The sequence below is a fragment of the Gymnoscopelus braueri genome (assembly GCF_963280865.1).
Source record: "Gymnoscopelus braueri genome assembly, chromosome: 10".
Taxonomy (NCBI): Eukaryota; Metazoa; Chordata; class Actinopteri; order Myctophiformes; family Myctophidae; genus Gymnoscopelus; species Gymnoscopelus braueri.
Genome location: NC_137611.1, coordinates 11,993,169 through 12,014,756, shown reverse-complemented (window position 1 = coordinate 12,014,756; position 21,588 = coordinate 11,993,169). Strand labels below are relative to the sequence as shown.

The 21,588-nt window shown below is 41.7% G+C and overlaps 2 protein-coding genes across 5 annotated transcripts; one reads left to right on the top strand and one right to left on the bottom strand.

Moving 5' to 3' along the window:
- Positions 1–915: 915 nt before the first annotated feature.
- capn10 (calpain 10) lies at positions 916–12,251 on the bottom strand. Of its 4 annotated transcripts, none has more exons than XM_080439504.1 (13): positions 11,923–12,251; positions 10,546–10,803; positions 9,513–9,644; positions 9,083–9,279; positions 8,711–8,967; positions 8,014–8,170; positions 7,078–7,244; positions 6,253–6,515; positions 5,707–5,909; positions 4,073–4,331; positions 2,895–3,091; positions 1,628–1,673; positions 916–1,119 (listed from the first exon to the last, which is right to left on the bottom strand). In XM_080439504.1, the coding sequence occupies exons 2-13, from the start codon at positions 10,687–10,689 to the stop codon at positions 1,090–1,092; spliced, it is 2,052 nt and encodes a 683-aa protein (XP_080295630.1). In that variant the 5' UTR covers positions 10,690–10,803; positions 11,923–12,251; the 3' UTR covers positions 916–1,089. The 4 variants fall into 4 exon arrangements, with proteins under 4 accessions (XP_080295630.1, XP_080295629.1, XP_080295632.1 ...); XM_080439503.1 differs by having other exon boundaries at positions 11,987–12,251; XM_080439506.1 differs by having other exon boundaries at positions 8,014–8,167; positions 11,987–12,251.
- A 7,307-nt stretch (positions 12,252–19,558) lies between these two features.
- Positions 19,559–21,335, top strand: LOC308093166 (C-C motif chemokine 20-like). Its single transcript, XM_080439402.1, has 4 exons — positions 19,559–19,824; positions 20,157–20,271; positions 20,957–21,034; positions 21,155–21,335. Exons 1-4 carry the CDS (start codon positions 19,746–19,748, stop codon positions 21,198–21,200), a joined length of 318 nt encoding a protein of 105 aa, XP_080295528.1. The 5' UTR covers positions 19,559–19,745; the 3' UTR covers positions 21,201–21,335.
- The last annotated feature ends 253 nt before the right edge of the window (positions 21,336–21,588 follow it).

Below are 21,588 nucleotides of genomic sequence, written 5' to 3'. Positions count from 1 at the left end.
AGATACCAGTATAGAGCCCTGGGGGACCCCGGTCAATAAAGTATATAGGGTTAAGTGGTTCTGATGGTGGGGGGGAGACAGAGGACAGAGTCCTGCCTCTCTGCTCTGGGCTCAGTCAGGCAGTTTGATTCATCACTCAAGTAACACAAGTAACACAAGTAACACAAGAGTAACTTTCTTTGGTTCCAAGCTCCTCGACGCTTTAGTAACAATAAAACACGTTAAAGAATAAAAGAATGTAGAAAGATTTTTAAAAAAAACTTAAAACGATATTCTAAAAATAAATATGTTAAAAGTTACAATGTCGGTGAGGAGAAAGAACGAGGCACCATCCATCTATATCGCCGCCGTGGGGTATGAGTGGCTGGTTGTGTGTGTGGGTCTGAGTGGTGCAGGGTAGGTGTGGTGTGGGGTGGTGTGGTGTTTTAGGGGTGGCACGGTGTGGCATGGTATGGTATGGCACGGTGTGGTTGGCTCTGTTGGTCTGGAAGCCCGTCCTTTCGGCCGGCCCCTGGGCCTCAGTTTGAGCAGCTTCATCAGAGGGCCCTTTGTCTGGGGGCCGGCAGGCGCTCCGGTGAGCGAGAGAGAGAGCGAGAGAGGGAGGGATAGAGAGAGAGAGAGATCGGCCTCTTCAATGGCGGCTGTTTGTTTACACCAGCCAGCCCCGTCATCCTTCATTAGCAGCCCAGCCCACCGACAACCTCTGATGTGCTAATCACCACTGTGTGTGTGTGTGTGTGTGTGTGTGTGTGTGTGTGTGTGTGTGTGTGTGTGTGTGTGTGTGTGTGTGGGGGTGTGTGTGTGTAACTGTCCAGTGGTCCTAGGCTTTGCCGCTTCAGGATGAAAGGGTTTCGAAATATCGCGGCACACACACACATACACACACATTTCCACATAATGTTCTCTGTCTGCGTTGTCAGCCACCGGCGGAACACACACACACACACACAGAAAATGCACAAAGCATGTGGTTCTTCAGAGCGCCCGTGGAGACGGGCGGGGGGGGGGGGGGGGGGGGGGATGGGCGAGGGGTCCTGTGATGTCGGGCCAAGAGGCAGAGAGAGGTGAACCCACATCAGTGTTTCAGAACTAGCTCCGCATCACCGAGATGTGAGAGACCTGCCGACCCACACAAGAGACACAGAGAGAGCATTCAATGCTGCCATCTATTGACCAGCGTTATTATAGTTAACTACAACTAACTAGTAACTCAAACTAGAATTGAAAAAAGTAAACACTTTAGTTAACTGAAAAAAATAAATGGAAAAAAAGGCTTGACAAAAAAAATAACCCATAACTGAAACCGTTTAGTGTATTCACAAAACTAACACAAATCATAGAGAAAATGTCCTTAGTTTATAGGTCCTTACACACCGGGGCGATTTTTTTCATGCGAATAATACGTTTTTTTTAAAAACCTTATAAAGTCAATGCAAGCTTCCACACCAGTTTTTTTTTTAAAAAAGCGTCTTTTAATTATTCGGAACGAGTCAGAATTTTGCGTATATTCGCATATTCGCCGGTGTGTAACCGCCTTTAGTCTTTCTCAAAAATCTTTTTAAAAAAAAGGTACCAAAATAGCAGATCTACAAGCTCACAACTGGCTTGAGACTACCATGTTACTGACCTCTTGAATGGATCTTCCAAGCCTCTCCTGACTTTTCACCACTCTCCTAGAAGACAAGCAGATCCTTTATCAAATACTATAAACGTCATCATCAGACTGTATGTACAGAATATCGATTATTTTACATTATACTGTTTAGACCAGGGGTCTTCAACCTTTTCAGACCAGGGACCCCCAAACTGATGGGGAGATGGAGCAGGGACCCCCTACCTCGTAGGGTAGGGGGGGCTACCACATATATTGTATATTTATGTATACAATTGTGTTTTACATTGCCTGCTCCTATACGCACCTGCCCCAGTAGGCGTCTAAAATAAAAAAATCTCTACAAAATATGTATAAACATACCATGTTATTGTGCATTGTGCCTCCATTTATCTGTTTGCTATGATTCATGTTATGTTTTAAAGACAATTTGAAATAAAAAATAATTTTTTTTTAAAAGAAAAGTTTTTTTTTTCAAACAAAAATATTGTTTAATCAAACAACAATTTCGCGGACCCCCTGCAGTACCTCCGCGGACCCCCTAGGGGTCGCGGACCCCCTGTTGAAGACCTCTGGTTTAGACTGATGATAGGTTCTTGGTTTACCTATGATCCTAGGTTACTATTTCTATGCATTTGATGTATTACCTCGTGTTTTCCTTGCTTACTGTATAAATCGCTCTGGATTAACGGGAACGCATCTGTGTAATTTTTTGATTTCTTGTCTATTCAAAAATAGCAGATATACAAGCTCGAGTGCCGCGCTATGAGCTTGTATATCTGCTATCTTTGAAAAATCTTGAAAATTTGGAAATCTTGAAAATTATTTAAAGCGAACATTTGTAACTCAAATCTTTGCTTCGGGGGATTCTACAAATGTCCTCTAAATCCTAACAGGTTTTTGAAAAAACCTGTTTCTATAATCAGTGGTTCTCAAACTTTTCATGTCAAGGACCCCAAAATGATATGTATTTGGCCGCAATCCCCCCCCCACCCCATCTCAAAATATGTTGTTCCAGGGACCCCCAAGAAGCAAAGATTTGAGTAAAGAAAATTCGCTTTAAAAAAATTATATATTCAAAGATTTGCAAAAAAAATCCACGATTTTCCAAAAATAGCAGATATTCAAGCTCATAGCGCAATGAGCTTGAATATCTGCTATTTTTGAATAGCCCAGATGCTTTCCCGGTCTTAATGGGTTAAGAGCGCCTGCTAAATGCCTAATTGTAAATGGTAAAAGTCAACACCAAAGTAACAGTCCACACAAAGCGACAGGTGCTAACCTGTGTATTGTGTGAGCCACGGTGAGAGTGAAGCTGGCTGGACAGTCAGGCTGGTAGGTGGAGGGCACTACGACATAGTGGCCAGCAGGGAGACGGCAGGCCAGGCTCACGTCCTGCATGTAGCAGTGAGGAACGCAGCTGGCCACGGGCTCCTCGTCCCTGGGTAGAGTTGGCTGAGGCACTCCCTCCTCCGGGACCTATTATACACATGAGAACAGACTACACAGCTGGGACTCAACCAACGAATACGCTGAGCAAGTTAACTGTAAATGCCTGATTTATATATTAGTTGCACGCCGCGTCACACAACTGGGTATAAGACGCCCTTAACGGGATAGTTCACCCCAAAAAAAAAGAAAAATCTATCGATAAGTCACCCCATGGAGACTTGAATTCATGGATATTTCTTTTGTTTTTGTCGCATTCCTAAGACAATAATTTGATAACCAGCGGACCGGTAGGCAGCGGTTCCGGTAGGAGACACAAAGGAGACTCTTTGTGTCCGCTACCGGAACCGCTGCCGATCATCAAATTATTGGCTTAGGAATGCACAAAAAAATATCTATATCCATGAATTCAAGTTCAACTAATCGATAGAAAGAAAGTCATTTTGGGGGTGAACTATCCCTTTAAAATGTGCTTCAATCTGACTCAAGGTGTAATGCGATGTCATATACAGGGGGTCATCCCTATGTTCCCGGGGTTCTATGTTCCCAGGGTTCTATGTTCCCAGGGTTCTATGTTCCCCGCTTACCAAAGGGGTTGGGTTTAGGGTAATAGGGTTAGAGTTAGGGTTGTAATTGTCTTCAGAGAGGAAATCATTTTCCACTCAGACAAAACAAATGCAAAAACATACAGATGCTATACAAGTCTCCTTCTCTGTCCTCAGTTTACTATCTCGAGAGTCGAGACAAAGGCAACCTAGAGTTATGCATAGCTGAGCCTAGCATGGGTTCAACAACGGTTGCTTTAGTATTGCATTAACATAAACACGGCTACATTAAAGTACTGTAATTCTAACGACCCACTGACCTTGAATGACATGACTATGAATTGAATACCAAGGACCTCAATGGAAACAAGACCGCAAGGACTTTTTTGAACGGACCTTTTAGACAAAGTATTTTAAATGTAACTGTGCTATTTTACATTTTTGCCAATAAAATATTCAATCAAACCTTATAGATGTGGAAGCCGATAGGATGGAGGTCAGTGTCGGCGCGGTTCTGGTGCAGGTTGACTCTGACGTTATTAACGCCCGACGTCTTCGCCGGGTCTTCGCGCACGGCGAATGGAAAACGGGGATTGCGACAGTGAGAGAGGAAGTTCCTGCTTCCTCCGCCGGTCGTCCCCGCCTCCCACGCGCCACAAAAGACGCTGGTCTCCCACTCTCCGTCTGTGGCCAGCGGTAGCGATGGACCCGGGGCTTTCAGGGCACTGAGGAGGAGGAGGAGGAGGAGGCACAGTTCCTTATGCAAGCATCCAGACACACAACAAAACATACAGGCTTTGTGCTTAGGACTGTCACGATTAGGACATTTTACACAACGATTGTCACACAAATAATTGCGATTAACGATTCAATTGTGTTTTTGTCGTTGAACACTGGAACTGGAATATGAATAAAATTTATATTTTACGCCAGTGAAATCGCACCCGGGCCGGCCGGTCCCAGCACCAATTGGTGCTGTTCAAATGGCACAATAACCCACCAGTTATTATGACACGGTTAATATGATGCATGTCTGTCTGTCTGTCTGTCTGTGTCTCTCTCTTTGTGTCTCTGTCTAACTACTGTAAGTAATAATAATAACCTACACAGGTATAGCTATAGTTGCAAAATAATCCATGTGGGGTTGCCAGACTTTCCAAAAGTCCTCCTTAATGTTGCAATGAATTTTATCTAGAGGGGTGTAACTGAATAGTTCATTTATCCAATGGGAAACAGTAGGAGCTTGGAGGGATAAAAGACTTCCAATGTATTGTAATACATTTCTTTTCTGCTATTAAAGCTAGGTCAATGTATTCCTTTTGGGATTTCCCCGCTTTCTACTTTTATGTCAATCAGTCCACCGATTCATTTCTTACTGGCAGTGATGAACACCAATTTAGCGTTTACGTATAGGTAGGTATACGTTTACCAGTGTATACCAAAAATAACATGTCAAAATATATCCAAATTATCTTGTTAATACTCTTTAAAAACACAGAGACACTTAAGCACTTTCAACCTGACATTCCTATTTTGGTCATTATAGGTGAACATTTTAAAAATTGTTTCAAAAATAGCCGTTCTACAACAAGCTTGTAGATTGTTTTCGCTACTTTTGTGCGAAATGTGGATATACAAGGTTTCTGTCCATCAGCGATGATACATTTTGAGAGGCCAATTATTTGGGGGAAATTATTGCTTCACTAAATCCTAACAGTTTTCTGAAAAACCTATGTTGCTATAAATACAGCTAAAATCTGAAACCAAGGTCAGGGAGAAGGGAGAGACATGACAGGAGTCGGTTTCAAACTCATCACGACTCACAAAGGGGGCATGTGGTCTGTGCACCAACCTTTATACTTGTGCTAGTTGTGCTACAGGTACATGCTCACAACGTGTCACACTGCGGCACAAAGAGAGCTTGTAGATCGTCTGTCTTCAACGTGCGACACGCGCATGCAACTAAGTATAAATCAAGCCTCTAGGCACCCCAAGAGGCCAAAATATATATGAAACATATTCATGAGAATGTATTTCCAGGGGCCCAAAAATAATACAGTGTTTTCACTATTGTTGCAAACATGATTGTATGGGCGTTACCTGAGGGATAAGGGGGAGAGGGAGAAGGCCCTGATGAGGAAGCTGGCTTCAGCTCCCGGTAGGAAGGTGCTGGGGATCAGCAGATGGTAGCCAGGCTCCAGGTGAGCATGGAGGACCACTTCTCTCTCGTAGGCGTGGCAGTGAGTGGACGCACAGGGAGGGTTGCTCAGTGTTTTGCCCAGGTTCAAACGCTTCTTCTCCACCTGACGGTAGTTAAACACATAGGCACACACGCACAGTTGATGTCCATGTTGATGTCCATGTCTATCATTTGCTGATTATCATCCTAGTCTGTAGAAACAGCACACATTTAAGATACAACCCATTGACACAGAAAATGACCCTGTCTGTTTCAGCCATTTTCTGAACTCTCACAATTCCCATGATTCATTTTGAAGGCAAGTACCAGCCTAAAACGCCCATGCAGATCTATAGTCACCATTACATTATTAACCTGATTTGTATTTTTTCGTTTTATTATTATTTGTATTTAGAGTAGTGAATGTATTTCTCAATAACGTGAAAAAAACATCTTCAAAAACTAACCTTCCACATGTGAAGAGCAATAGCCTGGTGATAGTGCTGGTGTTTAGTGTTGTTGGTTCCCTCCGGTGGTCGTTGTGCGTAGTGCGTTGCTGTGTTCCTGCATCTCCTCTGCTGCAGCAGGGAGAGCAGCACCTCTCCTCTCTCACACACTTTCAGCCAGAACTTGGGGTTGCTGCCGTAGCTGCTGCTGTTCCGACAGCCCCCCGCCGAGTGGCCTTTCATCCACCGGCCAACGAGCTGGGTACTGTGAGTCAGCACATTTCCTGTTTGGAGGAAATTACATCAGTGGTTCTCGATCATTTTAATTCTAAGGAACAACAAAGGAACCATCCACACCACACGAACAAATAAAAAAAAAGTCTTTAATATGCCGCAGCAGCAGTCATCATCGGACAACTTACGCATTTTGAGACCTGTCGGCCTTTGTCAGTGTTCAGAAACGCTGACGCAAGGCCCATAGGTTGAAACACGCACGTCGTCTGGCATATTAAAGACTTTTTAACTTTGTTCCATGAGTGCGGGTCCGTTTCTTTGTCAAGAATCTGCAACCGATTGACCTCTCAAGTTGTTTGAGTTGAGTGCGCCTACGCCTAAGTCAATTGCAACGATCGGCAGTTTGATATACGTACATTTGCATAGAAGCCCCGTTTGATATGATATTTTACAATCTACACTGTAAAACCCTAATGGTTTAACCGAGTCGGTTGAACAAAATAACGGTTTAACCGACTAGCATGTGAGTGTCGACTAGCGGGAGCAGCAGCGTTTAATATTCTAGCCGACTAGCTACGCACATCCGGAGTCACAATAAAACCAGATGATTACCAGTATAGATGCTCTGCAGGTGGCCCTCCTGGTTTATGGGGTAGCCTACAGTGACATCGTCAAACCGCGCCACAAATTCAGCCTCGTCCACCCAGAAGTCGCCCTCCTCCGCCCTGCCTTGGAGGCTCGTAGCACAGACGGGGTCCACAGAGCTCCAGCCTTCCCCACTGGAGAGAAGAAGCACACAAGACTTAAAACACAGATTAGGTTTTTCCAAAAAAATGCCCTGTAGCTAGACTGTAGCTATTTTTGAATATCCAATGTATAAAATACTACTTAATTGCTTAAGAAAGGTCACTTATTAGGTTCAATTAAGACTCACAGACTCAGACTCAGACTCAGACTCAGACTCAGACTCACAGACACAGACACAGACACAGACACAGACACAGACACAGACACACACACACACACACACTAGGCCTGACCTCGACTAAGTCGACTAGTCGACTGGTTAGTCGCGGGGGGTCCGAGTCGACTGCGTGTCTCTTAGTCGAATCTAGTCGATTATTATTATTATTATTATTTTTTTTTTAATGGCCAAACATTTTTAAAATTGTTTTTTGGCCAAGTCTACACCTGAAACCACACGTAACTTCCCCTTTTTTTCTTCTTATTCCTCGTCTTTGTATTGGTATTGTTTGTGTTGGAGCGCCTCAGTGCGGCTGCAGAGTTCATGTGCAACCTCTTCCAGAGAGAGATAGAGACACTAGAAACTCTGCTGGAGACACAAAACAAACTGTGTAGACTTGGCCCTTTGAAATAAAATTTATTTTGGCCCTAAAAAAAAAAAAAGAAAAAAAAAACCTTTTTTTATTTTTTGTATTAGTCGACTGCCAGTCGACTATTGGCAATTAGTCGCCAATTAGATTCGACTAAACAAATCCTTAGTCGGGGACAGGCCTAACACACACACACACACACACACGCACACACCTCTCAGTCCAGGCCCCTCCACAGCAGCGTCTGCCCCAGGGGTTTCGGATCCTGAGCAGTCTGACCGTCCCGCCCGATGTCCTCCTCACGTCCACCCACTCCATGACACTGAGGGCGTGGTGCTGACCCAGCTCACCGCCACTGCTGGGACCACCTGCTGGAACACACAGGCAAGACAGTTTCTCTAAACAACAGGTTCTCTAAACCAGCGTTTCACAACCTGGGGGGGGGGGTTCAAATATCACATTGGAGATCACAGGGGGGAGTGAGGCCTTGTCTGTTTGGAGGTTGCCCAGCATTTTAAACGTGTTGCACAAAATCATAACTTGATTTCATCCACTTTCAACCTGGTGTTCCCCATTTTGTTGTATTACAAAGAAATAGTCAAAAAATGTAATAAAAAAAAAATCCAGATGTGTGCGTGCCTGCATGCGTCGCATACATGTGGGGGGGGGGGGGGGTCTTAGCTTTTGTCAGATGTAAGAAGGGGGCTCCAAGGAAAAAAGGTTGGGAACCCCTGAATGACACACAGATTCTCTAAAACGTATATCATCTAATTTCATCTGAATATGAGACAGGACGTTTCCCAGCCAGATGAATAAAACATGCCGTTTGACAGCTTTAATTAACTTCAGGGACTCGGTGTCGAGCAATAATCTCTCCAATCTACAAGAGATAAATCAAGCCCCCTCCTGACCTGCGGGGGTGCTGTGAGTGGAGCAGCTGAGAGCGCAGCCATCTCTGACCGCTTGCAGCTGGTTTAGGTTGAGCCGTCTCCTCCGGCCCCGGTCGCTGTCCTGCCTCGTCCCCGGCTCCTCCTCCGGCTTTCCAGAGGACCCCAGGCCCCGGCACTCTGCGGCCCCCAGGCTCCGGCACTCTGCCAGGCCTCCGGTCAGGTCCACCAGGGCCTCAGACACCTGGCCCGCCCAAAGGCGCTCATACGACCCGTGGAGCCTAGAAATAAATAGGAGGAGGGAGAGGACTTGTATTTAGGGGGTGAAGCTCATATAACAAAGTAGAGAGAGAGAGCGGAGTATTGTAATTAAATGCCCGTTCACGGGATGCTCACTTGGCGTAAGCCTTCTCCAGCAGAGCTACCCAGAATGCATTGGGGGCGTGGCAGCGGGAGAAGCAGAGCGTGGCGCCGATGCAGGGCAGCCGGTCGTCGACGGTTACCTCTGCCCAGCGACCCTGCTGCCATAGACGAAAACAGAAGCAGCCATTGTACCCGCTAGCGCCCCACTGTGGCTGGTCTGGGGATAACACCTAAAATGACACAGATAATGTCCCTGTTTTAATGGGTTAATATCCAATCAAAGCTGGTGCCAAAGCCGATACTAATATTAGGAGTTATAGGTTTCCGATAAAGATATATCGTCTGATATTATTTCAATATGCAACGTTGCTATAGCAACACAACAGACACAATAAATCTGTGATAAGGTCGACCGATATATCGGTCGGACTGAAATAATTGACATGTTCACAGATTGCGTTACCCTGTCCAACAGATGCTTGTTCTTCAGTAGGATGGTGCAGGCACACAGGAACCAGCAGTCTCCCAGTAGACCCTGCTTGGCGTGGCCCTGATTCATGTTGTCTGGGAACAGAGCAGGAGACTGGCAGATCTCCTAGAGAGGGAAACACACCCATGACAATTCATTAACACCAGTAGATCTCAAACTGTTTCATGCCAATTTGGCCGAGGACCACCCATCTGAAAAAAAATTGTGCCAGGGACTCCCAAATTATATTATATCATTTGGGGGTCCCTGGCACAAAACATTTTCAGATGGATGGTCCGCGGCCAAATATACATATATATCTGAAAATGACACATTTGGTCGCGGACCACCCATCTTAAAATGTTTTGTGTCAGGGACCCCCATGAAGAGAAGATTTGTGTAAAAAAAAAAAAGAGCAAAATTCTTCACAAACACTTTCAAGATTTTTCGAAAATGTTCAAAAATAGCAGATGTATAAACTCGAGCTTGTAGATCTGCTATTTTTCAAGCCAACATATAAAATATGGATAAAGGGGTTAAAATGTATTAACACATTTGGCTGGGGATGAGAACCAATCAAAATACCTTAAGTTAAAGCATTTAAAAAAATATATCACACTGTATTTGAGGAGTGGTGATTGTGTCATTTTATAATAATGTAGTTTACACACACAAAAAAAAATACTGATTTGGATCACTGCTGCTAAATAGACTGAGATTCTATATCTTCTGCTATTTATATCTGCTGCAAATCTGCTCTACTTGCACAAGAAGAGGTTGCTGCCTCAATGTTGTTTCTTTCCCTATATCCCACCATACCCATGTTACCTGTTTTCTTCAAACAGAAAACCGTTTGGGAGCTTGTACACAAAATCATTTCACCCACTCTTTTAACAACTGTAAACTTGTGATGACGTGACAATAAAGTTTAAGTTCAAGTTGAAATAAATACTGGGGGGATATTACTGGCCAAGCAGATTTTACGACAGCCAGGTTCTGGTTATTTATTTACTAAATAAATAGTTACCTGCGGGCGACGCCAGACAATGTCACCCTGTAGCCTGCTGATGGGCGTGGAGAAATCAGAGAACAAGGATGTGTCATCGGCGGGGAAGTGGAGATCCTCAAAGAGACCTTCACCTGGGCTCTCATCCCAGTTCTCATCCTTCATGGCTGCTGGCTGGCTGGCTGGCTGGCTCTCCACACCTGGCTGGTTTTGTTGTCAGGGCCTGATCGATCAACTGGCTGTGATCAGCTGGACCGCATCCATTGTCAGTTCACCTTCCTTAGGAAAAACATCAGCCATTTAGCCCAGTGATTTCTCAACCTTTTGAATTTCAAGAACCCCCCAGTTTGAGATGCATTAGTCCATGGACCCCTATTTCATATATATTTTTTAAATCATGGGGAGGAAAAAAGGGTCCATTTGGTTCCACTTGTACACTATCAGAGTAACAGACCTGTAAGTGTATGTAAGATAGGATTGGTATTTAAGACAAGTCAAAGAGACAGTTCCCTCAATACTAAACTATTTCTCCAAAGTGAGTGACACCCACAGCCACAACACTAGAGGGAGCAACATGATCTGGTACCACCCAAATATAGACCAAACACGGGAAAGTTCTCATTCTACTACTCTGCCACACAAATGTGGAATCCCCATGCATCAGTGATTTAGTTCCAAATTGTCCTGAAAAAGAAAAAAACATCTATCAGGAGACCACAAGGGGAGGTAAATGTAATTTTCGCCATCTCTGTTTTGTACTTGTCGATGAAATGTATTATTGTGTTCACTTTTAATGCTATGTTGATGAATTGAATACATAGGACCGCAATGGAAACAAGTCCCTAGGATTATCCTTTGCTGTACCATGTGCTGTTTACATTCTGACTAATAAAGCATTAAATCAATTTGAAAATAAAAAAAGCCATTTGGACACCTGGTGGTCCCTGGACCGGGCATTGAGAACAATGTCCGGACATTGAGAACAATGCCCCCCCCCCGCCACCCCATCCTAACCATGATAGCAGCTATGAACAGCTTGTGTCTTCATAATATCCATGCAGTGTCGGGCAGAAACCTCTTATCTCCATATTTTTTTTAACTTTTTGTGTTTTTTTTCGTAAATTAACACCCTACTTGTTCATACTACAGCGTCACACAAAAGCATCAAAAGTAGCAGATCCACAAGCTCGGTTCGAGCTTGTGGTCCATTCTCCTGCAGCAGCGGCAGTTATAAACACAGAGTTATGTTTCTGTGGGCTTAAGCAGGTATGAACTTTTCGGCTCATATTATACACTTGACAGCAATGTATTCATTGATTATGACGTATTACACGAGTGGTGTAAAGTAACTATAAGTACATTTACTCAGGTACTGTAGGCTACTTAAGTACAATTTACCTTTCCGCCACGGGTTCGTCCACATTCATTTGGAAGCACAGCATCCCTCTGTTGCCATAGTTACCTGGTCCTGCATCACTTTTCAGGGCGTGTCGTCGTGATGGTCCTGATGCTGATAATCATTACATCTATAGCTTAGCGTCCGTTAGCTCATCACCAAAACATGGACATATCGTCTCCACGTCGCTTTAAATCATTACACGCATAATGTTACCGTCCACTCACACTCAAAATATTAAAACAAATGGGTGAAATATGTGTGGATACCATAGCGTTATCTCATGAGAACCGTAAAACTGCGCATTATTGTGGAGAAGAAGCGCAGGCAACGACATCTGAGAGAACATAATATTCGTCACGCCTCTTCCGGGAAATGAATGAATGACACCTTAGTGCTGAACGCATGGGAATCCTTCCTTTGTTGGCTATGGGCGCCACCCAGTGGACCCATGCTGTACCTACTACACATATAGTGGGGTCTTCAACAGGGGGTCCGGGACCCCTAGGGGGTCCTCAGAGCTACAATAGGGGGTCCGCCAAATCTTTGCGTGATAGGATTTCATTTTTTTACATTAACCACTTGAACCCTAGAATTCCTTTTCTGAGGGGAACATTGGCCGAAAACAGCAGATCTACAAGCTCTCAACGCCTCGCGCTGCGAGGCGTTGAGAGCTTGTAGATCTGCTGTTTTTGGCAAAGAGGCTATAGGTGTAGAGGGGAAAAAAGAGCAGACTAAGTTAAAAAAATACTTTAATCTGAAACACAATTTTATACAATATAGAGTAGGGGGTCCCTGCTTCATCTTTCTCTCAGTTAGGGGGTCCTTGGCCTGAAAACGTTGAAGACCCCTGGTGTAACAGAATAAACCTGTGGAACAGAACGCTTGACCTACTAGATGACCAGTGGTGGAAAAAGTGTTCTAATTTTGGACTTAAGTAAAAGTATCAATGTACTGAAATGTACTGTAATGTTACAAGTTAAAGTCTGGAATTAAAAATGTACTTGAGTAAAAGTACAAAAGTATATTGGTATCAAAATATACTTCAAGTACAAAAGTAAAAGTACTCATTATGCCGTTTTCAAATGTTTAAAATGTATACAAATATTTTGAAAATAGCCGATTTACAAGCTCACAATGCGTGGCATCGCGACGCATTGTGAGCTTGTAGATCGGCTCAAGTAGGCTCAAGTTAACATTCAAGTCTGTCTTCTGTTTATTCTCTCCTCGTTATTTTCTCTCTCTCTCTCTCTCTTGCCCTCCACTCTCTAGTCTGACAATTAGACTATTAAACTGTCTCTGTACTTTTGATCAGAGTCATGTGTACAGTATGTGGTTTTTATTTATTTTGTTTATTATTTTGGTGTCAGCATGTTGGCAATGGAAAATAAAATCATTCTAAAAACAATTCACAATATTATCACATTATATTATTGCATGTCTTTGCATATTTCTTCCAATGCTGTTCATTGTCAAATGCTGATCAAACCTGGTGTTTCACTTTGTTCCTTAGAAATAAACCAGAGTCTCAAACCAGTTTACAAAACTGAAACTTTGACTCACATTTTGCCCTTTAATGCTGCCAACTTAAATATCAACATACCGTTGTGATAATAACTAACAAGGGGTGGAGAGCTCTGCTTAATAAAAATGCATTCTTCTTTAGAGAACTTTATCTTGAATTACTTGTTCTAATAGGACAAGCAAAGCCTGAGGCAATTACTGCCACACTGAAAGCAGTGCAATCTTTCAGTACATCAGTGATGGAAAATAACTAGATACATTTATTGAAGTACTGTATTAAGTACAATTTTGAGGTATTTGTACTTTACTTCAGTATTTCCAATACTTTTACTTCTACTCCACTACATCTCAGAGGCAAATATTGTACTTTTACTCCACTACAATTATTTTTAAACTTAGTTACTAGTTACTGTAGATTTTGATTATTATTACAAAACATACATTAACCACTTCAGTCCTATATACATTTCGGCCATTTCAAAATAGCCGATCTACAAGCTCACAATGTGTTACGATGCGACGCATTGTGAGCTTGTAGAGCTGCTATTTTCAAAAGATTTTAATACATTTGAAAACTTTAAATGGGACATTCTGCATAACGAATACTTTTACTTTTGGTACTTTAAGTACATTTTGATGCCAATACTTCTGTACTTTTACTCAAGTACATTTTGAATTCCTGACTTTTACTTGTAACAGAGTATTTCTATGTTGCAGTATTGATACTTTTACTGAAGTAGAACATTTTAGTGCTTTTCCCACCACTGTAGTACATAGACATTCCTGGAGGTCATTCATAGTACTAGACTGGTGCTTGTTGGCCCGCTGTGCAGCGGCCTACTCTGGAATGATGCAAGTTTGGATAGTTGGGAATGCATGCCCCACCCTGTTATGCAATAGGCTACCTGTTATACCAGTTGTAACTGTCAGTTGTCTGTCTGCCTGTGTCCCTTTTATGCCCTTTTATAATCCGGGGGGATTGGTGGTTCTGGAAAATCCTTGTGCAGTAGTAAATGTCTGAAGATTGCAAACTGACTGGAAAGTGGACTGACTAAGTAATCAAATGGCAGGTGTGGCGAATAAATGCATTTATTGAATGTTCTCCATGGCTTCTTGAACCCGCTTGCTGTCCAGATTGTCATAGTCCTGAAACTGTAAGACAAGAGAGACATCAGTAGCCTCCAACAACAACAACAACAACAACAATAACAGTAACAGTAACAACAACAGTAACGATAACATGAGCAAATGTAACTCCCAAGATTTGAACCCCAGTCTCCCGCGTGGAAAGCCAATATCTTAACCATTAAGCCAAAGGGAATTTTTCATAGTTCAGGGGAGATATTAGAATTTCAGTCCATCAGGCTGAGGTTGTGAGCCACTCCGCTTCACTCACCCGCCTTTTGACCTCCTCCTCCCACGGGGGAACCCAATTCGGGTCACGGCACCAATGTAACGCCCGGGAGTCGAACTGGGGTCTCCCGCATGGAAAGCCAACATCTTAACCACTGAGCCAAAGGGAATTCCCCACAACTCTGGGGCGATATTAGACTTTCAGGCCATCAGGCTGAGGTTGTGAGACACTTTGCTACACAAACATGTGTTCATGTTGTTGAGAGTGGCTAGTGCTGTGCAGTGGTGTAAAGTAACTAAGTACATTTACTCAAGTACTGCACTTAAGTACTGGAGTACTTCCAATTTTCAATACTTCTACTCCACTACATCTCAGAGGCAAATATTGTACTTTTACTACAATTATTTGAAAACTTTAGTTACTAGTTACTTTGCAGATACATTTTTATATTATAAAACAAACATTAACCACTTTAGCTATGTTATACCTAGGCTATTTAAAAATAGCCGATCACAACGTGTCGCGATGCGACACGTTGTGAGCTTGTAGATCCGCTATTTTCAAACATTTTAGTTTACTTAAGTAAAATATCTGAGTACTTCTTCCACCACTGGTGATGTGGCACAGTAAATGAAATAATTCTTTACACCACATTGCAGACCACTGTGACCACTTTTCAATTCACCCATTCACACACACACACACACACACACACACACACACACACACACACACACACACACACACACACACACACACACACACACACACACACACACACACACACACACACACACACACACGCACAAAGAAGCAACATCATAACACACAAGAAAAAAAAGTTACATCAGCAAAATCCACAAAAGGTTCTGAGAAAAAAAGAAAATCCCTTTTTCCTCCCTCCTCCCCAAATAAAACAAAGCCTTATGTAGCATCAGGAAGTATTGTCAGACTAGTAAGATTATTATATAAGGTTATTGGCGCCCCAGGTGGACATACATCCGCCTGTGATCCTCATAAATCAAATAAAAAAATCTCTAATTTCAAGTATAACATTACGTCCTATACGGCCAAAGATCTGGTTTAGGGACAAATGGAGGATTTCTCTCCGTGCCAGCAGTGTCAGAAAGGCAATATACCATTCTGAATTGTTTTATTATGAGTCAGTTCTTTGGGCAGCAGTAGAACCACAACTACAATTATTTGACAACTTTACTTACTTGTTACTAGTTGAAAATAGCCAATTGTAGATCTGCTATTTTCAAATTACAATTTCATATTTGTATACATTTGATGACTTGAAATGGGACAAAGTGCATTCTACTTTTGGTACCTTAAGTACTTTTGATACCAATACCTTTACTCAAGTCAATTTAGATGTACTGACTTTTAATTGTAACAGAGTATTTCTGCTTTGCATTATTGATACTTTTACTTAAAGGAGTAGTTCACCCCCAAAATACCTTTTTTTCTATGGATTACTCACCCCATGGAGCCTTGAATTCATGGATATTTTTTTGTTTTTGTCGCATTCCTTCCTTTATTATTTGATTATAATAAATTTAGCCCCATTGATTCCGGTAGGAGACACAAATGCATTTGTGTCTCCTACTGGAATCAATGGGGACAAATTTATTATAATCAAATTATTGGCTTAGGAATGCCACAAAAACAAAAATAAATCCATGAATTCAAGGCTTCATGGGGTGTGCAATTGATAGAAAATAAATCATTTTTTGGGTGAACTCCTCCTTTAATAAGATTTTTTTTCCACCACTGAGTACCAGTAAGGTGGAGAGACATAGTGAGTCTGCCACCTTTTCACACAGACCCACTCAGGCAGTCACTGTTCTTCTGATAACGGTTGTTTCCAGACTTGGACCCTGCAGATGAAATGTTAAAGATCACGTTCATTCCGTCTTAGATGGAGATGCAGCACTCCTCTGTCAACCTCATAACCACATTTATTTGGGGGGGGGGGGGGGCGGGGGGTATGGAAATTGTACAGTATTTGGGTCAGATGGCAAGAGTGACAAGCGGGTGCAAAAACCCTTCCTCTCTGACTAAATGTCTTTTTCCATGCTGTTGTCTATTAATAACAAGGTGAAACTTTTTGGACATTTGCTTATGGACTTTTATAAGGCTCTGGTGTTTTGTAATGCAAATTCTGTTGGTCAAAAATAAACAACCTTGTAGATATGAATATGCTTCATCATGCTCAGAATCATAATGATGTCACACTCTTCTCAGCCTTTATTGGTTGTGTTAACCAGTTAATTTTGACTCGTTATTTGTTGTTGTGAGAAAGCATTTGTATGTGTGTAATAAAAAAGAAGAACAAATTGAAAGGTACTTATGTTGCCAGGCCCAATACTGGATTGTTTTGTACATTTGTACATACACATAAAGGTAATATACACATACACATTCTTAAAGAGAAAAAATATCATAATTTCCTAACTCATATTTATTGTAAGGTTTTCAGGAGAGACAAAACAAAAAAAAACTTTTTGCCTAAGTCACCTAGATGACTTTTTCTCATGTTTATCTGCCTTTATTCATATTTGCCTAACTCTACTCTCCTAACACTGCTGATTCATCCTGCCTTATTGCCAATGTCCTCAGCAGAATGATTGTTACAAAAAAAAACACTTTCTGTCAAGTCAAAAAGTTGACTTAAAAGCACTTTCTGCCTAAGTCATTTTTGGTACTATGTAACAAGCATTCTGATTGGCTTAGGACATAGGCAATCAGGCACAATGATACAGCAATGTTAGAAGGAGAGTAGAGCTATAGGCAAAAATTTCAATTTCACCAAAAAGTTAGTTAGGCAATTATGCTATGAGGCTAACGATATGTTATTTGGAACTTTCATGCCCCATTATGAATGCATTTATACTTATTTTGTAATGTAACCAAAATACTGTAGGCCTACAGCAAATACAACTAGAACACTCACACTCACTCATGTAGAGATTATGAACATGTCTCCATTGTTATCTTTTTTAGTTTTTAGTTTTGCCACGACTATGTTTAGCATAATTATTATAGAATCTCATCACAAAACAAAGTAAAGCCACATTGAACTTGTTACTGTGACATTTAATGCTTGCATCAAATATAAATTAGACAGTATGAAACCAATATTGCTTCACACATACATTGCACGTATAAAACCAGGTTGTGGTTTCAGAGAATGTAGGTTATGATATTCATTACGTGACATTCATTCTTCCGACCTATTTGATATTTGTTACTGACGTCTTCGTTTTCCCCTTTGGTCACGGTTCAAGCCGCTGAGTGTTCCTTTGACCTAGAAACAATTCATCAGCCCAGACAAAGCCTTGCCACACTGGAGGCCCACATCTTGCAGATTATGCAATGTATTGACACTAAACAAAGAACGGTTTGACTTCTCTAAACACACGGTCACATTACACTACTGGGCATATCAACTTCCTTATAAGAGCCTCGCTCTGAATTCCCCGATAAATTCCCACTACGTTCAACCGGCTTTGAAGGAATGTGTGAGCTTATAGGCTAAACAATTTGTATTGGTTTACTTTCAAACAAATCTGTAGCAATATATGCATGCAACAAATTAGGTTGAAACTTAAAAGGACAACAACAAAACAGCAAGTACACGTATATAGAAATACACATAAGCATATATTATATATATACACATATGTATGCACATATACAGTATATAATATATGGTATACTTTATATATACTTATATTTGAAGGAGTACGGACGTCCATAATGTGGTTTATATGTGTCACAGATCTACTCTTTGATTACACGTATTGCACTGTACTCTATTCTGTTGTATTCTAGTCTAGACTATTTTAAGCCCATCTATTGTAGGCTATTTACATAATACTATTACTGTAACACAGGTAACCCGAGTGTGGAATGCCCTGACCCCATCCCTCCAAAATAAATCCTTTAGAACAGCCCTGAAAATCCACCTTTCAGGAGGCCAAAGGGGGAGGTAGTTATCACTTCTCCCTTAGACAGGCAACCCCCCCCCCCGTCTTTACCCGCATTCCCCCCCCCCCACATTTTTTCTCTACTCTGTTCATATAGTGTTTTATATTTGTGATAATATTGAATGTTTGGTGCTATTTTATATGTTGATGAATTAAATACCTAGGACCCTGATGGAAACAAGACCGCAAGGACATTTTTGGTGTAATCCTTTTAGACAAAGTGTTTGACTGTACTCAAGTTGTTTTTACATTTCTGTCTAATAAAATATTCAATCAATCAATCAATGTTGCGTCACTGTGTGACAATGTTTAATTAATCCATGAAGCTCTTAAAAGGTCACTGTTCACACGATTGTTGATCTCTATAAAATATTACTTTAAATTAAAACAGCAATTGTACTAACTATACAATACTGTATATTTAGCTATGATCAGCTATGCTGTATATTTTAGTAGTTACACACACACTGCAGTCAACATGTGAATAAGGTGCAAAGATTACATGACAGATATTTGATCTGAACAAGCAAATGCTTATGAATAACAACAAGCGAGTAAGGTTACACTCTAACATTAAATCCCACAATCACTGTGCCTGACAGGTGTTCCCTTTTTGGTCACAAGGGGAAAGTGAGGGGGAAGTTTTGTGATGTAATAGTTAATAAGGGCAGCGTAGGCGCTCACTGAGGCAGGAAAACCCATAGGTCCCTTAAATGAGGGTTTGAAGTTTCCTGCTTCTCAGGGCATGTAGTATATAAGACTGCTGGGACCAGCATCTCTCCACATCACCTCTACACCTCCAAGACAGGAGAACACAAGAGATCTACTCCTACACTCAAAGACAGGAGAACACAGCAGCTCTACACCTCAATAGACAGGAGAACACAGCAGCTCTACACCTCTAAGACAGAAGAGAAAGGAACAGAACTAAACAACGACCACAGTAGAAGTCATGGTGCACATCAGGGCTCCGATGTTATCCCTTCTCATGCTCCTGGCAGTCGGCCTGCTCGCAACACATGCATCTGCAAGTAAGTATGCCTCTATTTTCTGTTTGTTTGTCACACAGTGAAATCCGGATAGTTAACTCTTAGAGGACACATTTTTCCCACTTTAAATCAACACTTCGGATTTTGGTGTTTCTTCCCTTTCTTGTGTGCAAATTTGTGTTGGTCTTGCATTGATTCAGAATCATAATCAGAGTGAAAATTATGGAATATGGAGGCTATGGATATTGGTAAATAAATAACTTTGAATTATTGCACTTGTATTAAGTACTCAGAAGGTAATAGTGTCAAAAGGAGGTGATGTCAGTGGCAGTTTTAATATCTCTATAACAATCTGATTGTCTTCTGTTTGGCAGGACCTTCTCTGCGCCGCTGCTGCACAACTTACGGCAATGGCAGTATTCCATTCAATGCCATCAGAGGCTATTCAGTCCAGACGGACAAGGAGAACTGTTCCATCAACACTATAATGTGAGTAGCTATATGGACTGAATGTAGTTCTACTGTGGCGGGACGGTTGTGTCCTTCTGTCACTTCTGTCAGGGGTTCCCAAAAGGTTTCAGCTTGAGACGCAAAAGAGACATTTGGTGTTTCCACCGCCGGGACCAAAATATAAAAAATAAATAAATGCATGAATCTTTTAAAGGGATAGTTCACCCCCCAAAAAAATCCTATCGATTAGTCACCCCATGGACCGAAACTTGAATTCATGGATATGTTTCTGTTTTTGTCGCATTCCTAAGCCAATAATTTGATGACCACCGGACTGGTAGGCAGCGGTTCCGGTAGGAGACCCAAAGGAGACTCTTTTTGTCTCCTACCATTACCGCTGCCGGTTATCAAATTATTGGCTTAGGAATGCGACAAAAACAAAAAATATCTGAGTCTCCATGGGGTGACTAATCAACATTAAAAAAGTCATTTTGGGGGTGAACTATCCCTTTAAGCCCTATTTTTTTTTTATGTGAAAATAGCCGATCTACAACCTCACAACGCGTGCCATTTGTCACTATATTCACATTTTAATTGAACATTTCTGAATTTCTGTGGATCTTGTGGATGCTTGACCTCTGACCTCTATGGTTGGGAAGTGTAACCCGCTGCGTGGCATGCATTCAATGCACTGATCATTAATGTCTTTGTGTTTCTTTTGCAGTTTCCACACAAAAAAGGGCAAAGAGACATGCGCTAACCCAGCCGAGGACTGGGTAATGAGGTACATTGAAAATTTAAGGTAAGGCAGGTTAAAAAATTTAAATTAAAATATTTTGTTCACATTAACGTGTATAATTGAACACCTTTACATATCTGATAGAGTAAAAACAAATGATTAATAGTACACTTATTATTTCAGGAACAAAGCCCAGAAGATGCATGGCAAGACTTCTGGTTCCAAATGAACGCATGCTGGCTCTTAAGGATGGATGATATTTTGTATTATAATTTATACTTTTATATTTTTAAGGACAGCCAGTGGAGTACTTCCATCCTGACTGCTCTACTGTCTATACTAGGCTTCCATGTCCTGTTTTGCCTTTCCGTCTGTATTTTGTTAAAGAAAATACTGTTGGCTTTCCGGTCGCTGCGTCATGCCTTTCACCACGCTCCCACTCAACTTTTTTATTTTAACCTTTCTAGCCCTTTTATATTCACCAAATACACACCAAACAGTTTAGTAATGTATAAAGTTTGCTTTTGAACAAGAAATGACCACGAAGCCCACGTACAAATTGAGATCGGTCGACGCGAAAAAAGACACAGGCCTACAGCCTGGTGGTGCAGACATGG

Coding starts and splice junctions, on each gene's coding strand:
- capn10 (XM_080439504.1), bottom strand. CDS start 10,689: ATGAAGGATGAGAACTGGGATGAGAGCCCAGGTGAAGGTCTCTTTGAG. Junction 9,280..9,512: donor ACAAGCATCTGTTGGACAGG/GTAACGCAATCT, acceptor GTGTCATTTTAG/GTGTTATCCCCAGACCAGCC. Junction 8,171..8,710: donor CACTCACAGCACCCCCGCAG/GTCAGGAGGGGG, acceptor TGTGTGTTCCAG/CAGGTGGTCCCAGCAGTGGC.
- LOC308093166 (XM_080439402.1), top strand. CDS start 19,746: ATGGTGCACATCAGGGCTCCGATGTTATCCCTTCTCATGCTCCTGGCA. Junction 20,272..20,956: donor TGTTCCATCAACACTATAAT/GTGAGTAGCTAT, acceptor TTTCTTTTGCAG/TTTCCACACAAAAAAGGGCA. Junction 21,035..21,154: donor AGGTACATTGAAAATTTAAG/GTAAGGCAGGTT, acceptor TTATTATTTCAG/GAACAAAGCCCAGAAGATGC.